Source organism: Vidua macroura, chromosome 2 (genome assembly GCF_024509145.1).
Source record: "Vidua macroura isolate BioBank_ID:100142 chromosome 2, ASM2450914v1, whole genome shotgun sequence".
Classification (NCBI taxonomy): Eukaryota; Metazoa; Chordata; class Aves; order Passeriformes; family Viduidae; genus Vidua; species Vidua macroura.
This window is the reverse complement of record NC_071572.1, coordinates 13,318,150-13,328,854: the sequence shown is the minus strand read 5'-3', so window position 1 is coordinate 13,328,854 and position 10,705 is coordinate 13,318,150. Positions and strand designations below refer to the sequence as shown.

At 39.2% G+C, this 10,705-nt stretch overlaps 1 protein-coding gene across 2 annotated transcripts in view; it reads left to right on the top strand.

The window, feature by feature from the left end:
• Window positions 1-10,705, top strand: part of PDK3 (pyruvate dehydrogenase kinase 3) — a 54,328-nt gene that overhangs the window by 34,755 nt on the left and 8,868 nt on the right. For both annotated transcript variants that reach the window (XM_053971587.1, XM_053971588.1), the window contains exons 5-9: window positions 493-582; window positions 3,882-3,959; window positions 6,075-6,151; window positions 7,358-7,459; window positions 8,032-8,142. In XM_053971587.1, coding sequence (XP_053827562.1) covers window positions 493-582; window positions 3,882-3,959; window positions 6,075-6,151; window positions 7,358-7,459; window positions 8,032-8,142 — 458 coding nt within the window. The remainder of the gene's footprint in view (window positions 1-492; window positions 583-3,881; window positions 3,960-6,074; window positions 6,152-7,357; window positions 7,460-8,031; window positions 8,143-10,705) is intronic.

Sequence of the window (10,705 nt, the reverse complement as noted above, 5' to 3'; positions counted from 1 at the left end):
AGTGGGGATCATACTGCTGAGATCCAGGGAGACAGTCGAGTGAGTGAGACCTCTGTGCCGGCTGTGAAATTGCAGCTTAGGTGAGTGTAAAAGGCTTCTAATGATGCCTTACAGTTCCACAGTCCTTTTTACTGTAATGTTTTCATTGTTTTGAGTGCTTCTGTTCTGACATAATGGTATGAACGAAGTGTTTTACATTCTAATTTTACCTAATTTTTGATAATCTGCTTTGAAATGTAGGTTTTCACCTTAACTCTCCCAAGAATTCTGCTTTAACTAGTCTTATCTGTAAAAACTGAAAATAAAAAACAAAGGGAGGGAAGATGAGCAGTTAGACAAGTAGTCTTCTTAAATGAGGATTCTGCCAATTTACGGGAGTATCTTTTTACAAAATGATGCAGTATCCAGTAAATCTCAGATACCATCAGATTCAAACTTTCTGGCCTGCCTCAGGGTAATAAATAATTTTCTGCCATTTCTTTTTTATTTTAGCACTTCTGTTTGGTGGAGATATTAATCCTGCTCATCCCAAACATATTGGAAGTATTGATCCTAATTGTGATGTGGCAGAGGTGGTTAAAGGTAAGATGAAGTTAATATTTTTGTTACTGAAATCCCCTAACTTAAAATATTCAGATATATTTTATTGAGATGCAAGAAACTGAAGGTGATTTAAATCCATTTATTCTTTTCTTATTTTAATAAATGAAAGTTCTGCTCAGAATAAAGCCCTGGGCTTATTGAGACTTTCTAATGTCTTCATCATTGAGAAGAGAGAAACTTTTGTTCTGTTATCAGAACTAAGAAAACAATTTGATTTTTAATAGCTTTAGTCTGTACTTGCAAATATCAGATGAAGTGTCTAAATGTTTTGTTAAACTTTAGATGTTTTCTTCCTGAAGTACTTAGAAGCAGGTTCTCATATACTGCTTTTGTATCACATGCTGGTATTACAGGAACTGAGAGTAAGTGAAATTTCCATTTTGTTTAGTTTTGTTTAGCTAGGCCTTTTAGTAAAATGTCTTCAGGTGTACAGATATCCCAGTGAAACTCCACATTGCTCTATCATCTGATCATAGCACAGCCTCTTCTGTCTCCTGCAGAAGACATGGATGTGATGGTTGTACCTGACTTACCTGGCACAGTCACACTGCAAGTGCTGTGTGCTCTGTGTTGTGAATGTTTACATGCTTTCAGGATGTTAGCAAGGAGCCATGAGGCAATGCTGCCTGCTTCAAGAACATCTCCATGGCAGGTTCACACTCTGGGTTTGTCTATTTGCAAATGCAGGTCTTGCTGTAGGAGAGAATTCCAAGCTCTATCCTTTGCTGCTGTTTGTGCAGCTGCAAAGAGGAGTAGAATGTGTTTCTCCCTTCACTTTCTCTCAGCCTTTGGTGAAGTGAGACGGAAACCTTTCTTATCTCAAAGTCTGACCTGCATGATAGCTCACTTTGTAGTGCTTTTTACTGCTCTCTTACAGCTTTTTTTCTAGCCCTTGTCTCCTAAGGTGGCCTATTTCAGCAGCTCTTTTTTTTCTTTTCATTGACCTTATTCCAATTTGGCATTAGCATTTTATGTGTTACAGCCATGTTGTTTATTTAGCTTTGCCTTCTAATAGCAATATTTGAATAAATTTTGATTATCAGATTCACAGTTGCTGCCTTGAATGGGGGAGTGCCTAGTGTCAGAAGGGGCTAAGTCCAGTCAAACAAGTAGCTAAAATAGATCATACACAACACTGACCAAACAGTGTCCAGTGTTGCCTTTCAAAGAAACAAAATGGCCTTAAAGACAGGGGCTGTATAGTCCTGTCAAGGAGTCATGGTGATTGAGGCCTTTTCCTTGTAGAATTGGTGGAGGGATTAATTTATGTTCTGTATGCTGTCCAGTTTATGTTCTGGTTCACAGGCTGCATTCTGAGCACTTTATCAGTTAAAATGTTGATTTTGCTACTGTGTGTGGCAGCTATAAGCCCTGTATGCCGTTCAAACAATGTAGAAATTATTTAAACAGCCACATCTTGCTTCAAGCAGCTACACCAGGTGTTGTGTCTGTGCTGCCTGAGGTGGCTCTCTGTCTCGCTGACTGTCCTGCAACAAGTCTTTTGAGCTGACAGCAAATTCAGATTTTTTTCTGGAGCCAGGATTTTAGATTTACCAATAGATCCCTCACTGTTATTGCTGCTTAATCTCCATCTACACCATGAAGCATGCTTTGAACTTCACAGTCTCTTCCACAGTCTTAGGACTCTGCCAGAGTCCTTTTAGTGGAAAATGAAATGTTAGACTGCCCTCAGACTGTTTGATCCAGATTGGCTAAGAAACCAATCAGAAATTTTTCAAATACAGAATTACAAAATGGGTCAGGTTGGAAAGGAGCACAGCAAATTATATGGTCCAACCTTCCTTCCTGTTCAAGCAGGGCCATCCCAGAGGACATGGCACAGGATTGTGCCCAGATGGTTCTTGAACATCTCCAGTGAAGGAGATTCCACACCCTCTCTGGGCAATCTGTGCCAGTGCCTGTTCACTGCACAGGGAAGAAATTCTTCCTCATGTTCACATGGAACTTCTTGTGCATCAATTTCTGCCTCTGGTCGTATTGCTGAGCATCACAGAAAAGAGCCTCCAAAAGGCTCCATCCTCTTGGCACCTCCTCCTCAAATACTTTTAGGCATCAATGAGGTCCCCTCTGTTTTTTCTTCTCAGGGCTGAACAGACTCAACTTCCTCAGTCTCTCCTTGTAAGAGAGATGTTCCAGTCCCTTAATGATATTTGTTGTGCTCCACTGGACTGACTCCAGGATCTCCAGGTCTGTCTTCTCCTGACGAGCCCAGAACTCAGGGCACAGCACTCCAGACACGCCTCACTGGGGCTGAGTGGAGGGGCAGGATCACCTCCCTGACCTGCTGGCAGTGCTCTCCCTGATGCACCCCAGGACCCCACTGGCCCTGTTGGCCCCAGGGCACTGCTGGCTCATGGACAGCTCACTGCCCACCAGGACCCCCAGGCCCTTCTCTGCAGAGCTGCTTTCCAGCAGGTCACCCCCAGCCTGTGCTGGTGCCTGGGCTTGTCCTTCCCCAGTGCAGGACCCTGCATTTGCCTTTTCTGAATTCCAGACCATTCCTCTGCCCATCTCTCCAGTCTGTCTCCCTTCTGAAGGGCTGCCCAGCTCTTGGGGGTATTGGCCACTCCTCCCAGCTCTGTGTCTTCAGTGAATTCGCTGAGGAGGCCTCTGCCCCTTCCTCCAAGTCACTGATGAATAAGTTAAACAGTGTTGCTCGTGTTGAACCTTAGGGGGCACCTCTAGTGACAAAGGGTAACTTAAACTTTCTACCTGTGTTTCAACAATGCAAAAAGCCTGATTTGGGCTATGGGGAGCTATTTTCAGGGGGAGTAATTTTTGGTTCAGTGGGAAGAAATGAAGAATCTTCTCTAGCTTTTCCCCCAAGAGACCTTGAAAATTAAGTATTGTAAATAGTATTGTGTTTGGAGAACCTGAATTTGTGGCTGCAATGTCATCCTTTGTTATTTGAGATGGAAAGAAGAAGTATTAAATTGTGATCAGGAAAAAAATAAGTAGATTTTATGGTCAGCCTAAGATTACATCCTTCTAATTTTCAAGCCCTGAACAAAGAAGAAAAATAGCTTCTTTCCACTACTGTGCTTTTCTTTGTAGAGCTTTAGATAGAGTTTTCCCTTTCCTGACAATTGGGCTATGAGTATAGAGAGAAAAAGGGATTAGACTGGATACCAGCTTCATGCTTGTAAACTAGTGCTCAAAGTGAATGTTCTATTTGTGGTCTTTCACAAGGAGGATGGACACTGCTGGTCATCACTAGAAGATTTTGATAGTTCAGTGTTTGTTCTGTTATTTTGTAGATGCTTATGAAACAGCTAAGATGTTATGTGAGCAGTACTATACCGTGGCACCTGATCTGGAAGTTGAAGAATTCAATGGTAATTATGAAATTAATGTAACTGATGTGTGTAAGAAAATGCATTTCTGGTATCTGTGATTTCTAGTTTTGTTGTTTAATTGTAACTTATAATTTGAACTAAGCAGTTACTTTTGTTCTAATATTTAAACATGGGCACCTGAATTATTGTTTATTATTATGATATGTACTTCTTTATGTTGAATGCAGAGCTCTAGCTGCTAAATTCACTATCACTTTAAAGAAAATAAACCAAGGCTCCTCATAACTGAGAAGGAAACATGTCTGCCTTCTAATCTTCTAACAGAACTGAAACTTGTTTCATTCTGAAGTAGGCTTCAGAATGAAATCCACTGGCTTTCTCAACACAGTGGTGAGCCCTTCTGTGTAAGATGGCAAAACTGGAATTTTTATTAGGTAGTCTATGCTTTAAATCCTATCACAAACCTCTCACATGAAAATCTGTTTCAAGTTGATTGCAGAGATGATAATTGGATGACACAAAACTGATGAGAGAGGCTGTGTCAGCATATTGACTGCCTTTTGTTCATTATTTTATTGACAAAAGGGAGCTTATTTTTTTTTAGTTAAAAAAATTTTCCTGAGTGATCCTCTCCCAGATTTTGGACAGCAGCCAAACATAAGACTAAGATGGTTCCAAACTTCAGCAGAAGAATTGCAAAAGTCTCAGAAGTAGGTAACACTCAGTGGGAGAGTGTGATACTTAGAATGTGTGTTGCTCAAAGTACTACTGGGTAGTGTAGAAATAGTTCTCTACACAAGATATACTGTCAGCAATGATGCATTGTCACCCATCTCTCCCAAAACCAAAGGACCCGACATTCCCCTTTTAAACTGAGTGATTCTAGAGATAAAAGTACTGAGTGTTGCAGCAGAGGAATCAATCAATGCAAAATTCATCTGAAGGCATAAGTAAAAAGATCCAACAGTAGAGAAAGTAAGTTGCTGGAGCTAAAAAAAAAAAAAAGTGAATAATGAATTACTTATTTCCATAAAATCAGCTTATTATCAATATGGGGAAAGCAACTTTGCAAATTACCTTGCAAGAGCAACAATAACTCATTTTCTGTCTCTGTGCCTCAAACAAGTGTGAGTCAGTTTGCCTTGGTTTCGGTGAAGCCTAAGGGAATGGGAGTGTGGACTGACAAAATTAACAGAATAAAATGTCAAGTTGCCTTGCAGAGCGTTGTTTTGGTCTTCTCCTTTTCCTAGGAGTTTTCATTATCATGTCTCTTAAAATAATGACTGGGATTATTACCAGCCCTCAGTGCCAAAAGGAATGAAGTTGACTCCAGTCGTGTTCTTTGTGCATATTTATATCTTCCTGGAATTCATGAAGCAGACAGTTTGAGACTTCCCTTCAGTCTGAACTGCTGCTCAGTCTGACTCTCTGTAACTGCATAATTTAATGCCAGTAGATATTTGAATGTTCAGGGATGACTTCATCTTCAGCACCAAAACTGTCCTGGAATGTACTAAATGCAGCTGTATTATTTCCTACCCAATCAATCAATGAGCACTCTGGCATTCAGACCTGTGCCAAGCCATACCCTTCTGCTGAAACACTCACAGTGGGACAGCAGTGGACAAACAATTCAGTGATGGTTTGGAATATGGGAGCTGGGATATTGTTTGAAGTATATTTGAAAATTTTTGTGAATACTTACATTTTGTGTGTTTTAATGAAGGGAAAATATGTAGCTTATTTTAGAATATTTAAACAGTGGGTTTTTCTTTAGTTTAAGAATCTTTTTGTGCCGCAAATATTATGCTTAAATAGTATGTGAGCATGTGGAAATTTCATACTTAAGTAGGAATGGATAGCGTGCATTGTTGTGTGAAACCAACCACTGCTTAGTGAAGTTTCATATCTAAACAAAGTCTGCTGACTGGATGGATTTGAAGATCATAATTATAATGTGTTCTTTCAGGTGATAGCAGTGACTAAAATGTATGCTTTTACTTCATGGAACTAATTTTGCACTGGGAAAATTAGAACATGCTTACATACTTGTCTGTGCCTACATGTTTTTGTTACTCTGGTAAATGGCAACGCTACAAAAGAGTGTTTTGAAGAAAAATGATTTGACATTTTTATTCCTCTTTTTTTTTTTAGCTAAAGCTCCAAACAAGCCCATTCAAGTAGTCTATGTACCTTCTCATTTGTTTCATATGTTATTTGAATTATTCAAGGTAGGTTGCACTTGTTAATATTTGGGAAAGTTTTGTGACCCTATTTCTGTTGAAATTGATATTCCTTTCAGTTACAGCTCTTACATGTTATTTCAATTTTCCTTTCTTAAGCTTATTCTTAAGTTTCAAACACTCTTCAGTTGTTTAAAAGCCAGACTTAAATCCCTCTCTTATGACCCTGTGTACTTAAAAACTGCTTGGTTTCCCACTTTTCCTGTTGTGTTCTTGTAGCTTTTTTGATTAACTTGGAACACTCGTGACAGCCTAGTTTTGTAGTGATGGAATATTCATAACCTTCAGCTTTTATGAGCTTGCTTCTTTACTGCATATTTGAGGACTGGTTAGGATCAGTGTCTTTATTGTGAAAACAGGCCCTGTGTCTTTGAGTAGTGTAGATGACATGCTTTGTTTTGGTTTTGTGTTTCCTGAATAATTGGAAAAAGAGAGCAAATGGAACATGTGAGAGCTGTTACATCACTTGAAAGAAGAGAGGAGGTCTCTAAATGGTGCAGCTGAACACCAGCAATTGAGAGGAAAACTTGTATTTGGCCAGAGAGAAACTTTTTCAAAGTACTATTTTTTGGGGTTTGATTTCTGACATTTGTCAACTATGTTCATTTAAGTCTTCTCCCATTTTGCCATTTAACATTAGTTTTGGAGCAGAACAGATGAGAATTTGTACAGTACATATGAGTATGTTTTTGGTACGAGTCATGAAACAGGCTGAGGCCAGTAAGTTGTAGCTGTAAAGAACTGGGCCTGGCAGTGGAAACTCTGTTAACATGAAATCAGATTGACAGATGGTAACTTATATGTGACCTAGGCTGAGAAAATCAAAACTAGCTTTCTGTGGTGAGTGTCACTGTTGGTGTGGGCATGATGGAGGTGAAGGATGTTCTCATCCTGTGGGTGCATTTACTTGATTCCACACAGGACAAAAAAAAAAAAAAAGTCTTGCTTGCTTGCTTTTCTCTGACGATATCAAATAAATAAAAGTTCTGTATAACAAATTGTAATGTAAAAATTTAACTGGGCAATTCATTGACTTGATGGCACTTGAATTTGTGTTAAAAACAGGCTTTTCTATCTTGTACATAACTGTAGGACAGAGTAGATGCTACAAAATAAATTCAAGTTCTGACTTGTCAGAAAAATCTTATACATTAGAATCAGAATCAAAGAGACTGTGTTTTCTTTTATCTTCAGAATTCAATGAGAGCTACAGTGGAATTGCATGAAGGTAAGAAAGAAGCCTATCCATCGATCAAAACCTTAGTCACTTTGGGGAAAGAAGATCTATCTATTAAGGTAAATGCCTAAAAACAATACACATTGCAAACCTGCTAGGTCTCGAGTAGAATGACTTTTAATTTGAAAAAGCAAATTAATTATTGTATCACCTGCTTCATATTCATTAGAACAGAATATTTTCAGTTGGGAAGGACCTACAAGGAGCATCTTGTCCAATTCCCTGACCACTTCAGGGCTGCCCAGTAGTCAAAGAACGTTTGTTAGGGCAGTGTCCAAATGCATCTTGGTCACTGACACACTTAGGCCATTGACCATCTCCAGGAAACCTGTTCCGCTCTTTCACCACCCTTTCCATACAGAAATGCTTCCTGATGTCCACTCTAAACCTCCTGTGATGTTCTTTGAACTGTTCCTACATGTCCCATCACTGGATCCAGGGAAATGAGATCAGCACCTCCCTCCCAGTTCTCCTCCTCAGGAAGCTGCCTTCTTTCTCCAAGCCAGACAGCCCCAAAGTCCCTAACGGCTCCTTTAGTTAATTTCTAAAGTAATTTAGATAATGCTTCTTGATGTTTTGTGCGGTTTTTTCAGAGCCTAATGTTTAAAACTCTTCAATTTTCATTCCTTAGATAAGTGACCAAGGTGGAGGTGTACCTCTAAGAAAAATAGACAGATTGTTTAACTACATGTACTCAACAGCACCCAGGCCCAGTCTGGAGCCCTCGAGGGCTGTGCCTTTGGTAAGCAATTGCAATATGTATTTAAATGTCTCTTTGTACTACTCTGATTTTACATTTCCCTGCACTGCAATCTGCTGGATCAGGTTTTCCACTGAGGAAATGCTTTATCATTAACAAGTCTTTCCAGGTAGAACAGATGAATTCTGTTATCACTTAGTCTACAGAATAGGAAATTACTTTGCATTGTCTTGACGTTACATTCTTGGAAGCAAGCATAAAAAACCTGCATAAGCACAGTATTTTCACAGGTTAATGGGCAGGATCATTAGTGCTATATTATTGAGCAGGTGAATGACCCAATAAGCTCCTCTTTGATATATAAATTACTGTTAATCTAAATTTCCTATCATAAACTGATTAAAAAGCTGGGCCACACTGCTCAGCACTTGAGAAGCACCTTCTAGCAATGCACAAGCTTATACTGAAGCTTGAAGATAATTTTTCTCTAAGTTTTGGACTGTAAAAACACATCAAAAGCATTCCTGATCCTGCATGTGGTATGAACATATTTGGTATATTCCTATTTAATTGGAAATATCTTCTGTGATACTCCTTTCTCGGATGCACCAGGACCGTATTTCAAATAAAAAAATACTTCCCCATAGTTTCTTTTAGGCAGGGAAATTATTTCAGTGTTGGATGTGTAGATTATTTTAGCAAGCATGATTTTTAAAAAATAATAAAATACTATTTCTAAAAATTTTGTTTTATTAAATAGCATATTGGCTCATGGTGATAAAAATTGTATAGTTATTGTTCCACTTGACTAGTTTCAGTAAGTGGATTAATACAGATGCTGTATTTTGCCTCTTCTCATCTCTGTTGCTTCTGATGCAATCCTTTATTTCTAAGCCTATTGAGAAGCTGATTCTCTAAGAAATTTCCTTTCCCTGCTTAGGAGCATTCTCATCTAGCATGTTCCTAAGTAGCTGTTTTTTTTCTCCCCTACTGATATTTCTGTGCTTCAAGTGCCTTCAGATGGATAATGGAATGTGGGGCAGAGTATGAAATCACAGGATCAGTAAGAATGGAAAAGACCTCCCAGGATCAAGTCCAACCTTTGACCAAACACCACCATGTGAATTAAACCACAGCACCAAGTGCCATGTCCAGTTGTTTCCTGAACACTTCCAGGGATGGTGACTGACTCCAGTGCTTGCCTGGCCAGCCACTTTCAATTCTTGACAATCCTTTTGAGTGAAGAAATTACTCCTGATGTCCAACCTGAACATCCCTGGCACAGCCTGGGGCTGTTCCCTCTTGTCCATGTGACTATTTTGGATATAAAATATTTAACAGCAAACTGAGGGTACAATCAGTTCAGAGTGACTCAGAGGAAATAAATTTCTTCTTAGCTTATGAGCAGAAAGTCTTTATAGTGCTGCCTTGGTCCACAGTGGGTACCATTGTGGCATGGCAGTGCCTTTCACTGGGTTTACCCCTTCACCCTGTGGGAGGTGTGAAACCCAGTCCTGTGTCTGCACTGACTTGGTACTGATCCTTCACATCTCCTACCTCTACAGCACATCTCAGTCTTATGTTTCAAACTTCTGCTTTTTCATAGAAAATCATCTTGAATGTGGTGAGAGGCAACAGGCCTTAATTCAAATATAAGCTTTTTTCTGTCACAAATGGTAGAGTCTCTCTTGATGCATAATCTGCCTTTGTTCTGTCTCACTTTTGATCAGCAATTTACCATATCAGTCTACAAGGATTTCCTGAAACTCGTTCTCAGGATAAACTTATACCTTGATTACCAGTTGTATTCACTATTAAACTGTCTGTTCCTTTGTAGCTCTGATTGTAAAATGTGTTCATCTTAGGACCGACACTACTCTTTTTTTTTCAGTGCATCTGTAGCAATGCATTGCTATATTTACTTCCTTATCTTCAAAACTTCTTACTTTGATTCTATGGCATTTATCCTTGGTATTCTTCTTCTGTATCCCATTTTCAGGCTTTATTTTCCTTTCCCAGTCTATGCCACTGTAGTCAAACCTACAAAGGATCTTTCTTTCTTGAGAGTCTGGCAGCTTTTGCCCTGTGAGTCTGTCCAGTGCCTGCACAAGACTGAAAGTTGAGAAAGGCTGTTCAGCTCTGTTATTTATATGTGTGTACAGAAAGAAGAAAGTCATAACTGTGAATCTGTGTCAAATCTTGCCACTAACAGGAACAAGGACTTAGCAGTGAAGTTTGACATGTTATGTGTTATGGCCCAGATCCAGTATTAAAAACAATTATGCAGTGCTTTGTATGTCAGTTTGGAAATAAAAATCCTTCAGCAGAAAGCTTCCATATAAATCCTCTTTGATGTCCATACAGAAGGAGTTTCTTTAGTGCCAAAGATCAAACCACTAAAGAATTACAGTGCTGCAGAAGGTGGTGTGTCATCCTTGATTTAGGTAATATTCTAAGCTAAGCTGGGTTAAGTATAAATGGACATATTTTTCTGTTCTAACATTTTTTCCCGTTGCTATATGATCCCCTGTCTAGTTTATGAAACATTAATGGAATGGGGCAGTGGAAGAGAGGTATCCTTCTGTTGATTGGGGAAAATTTTTGC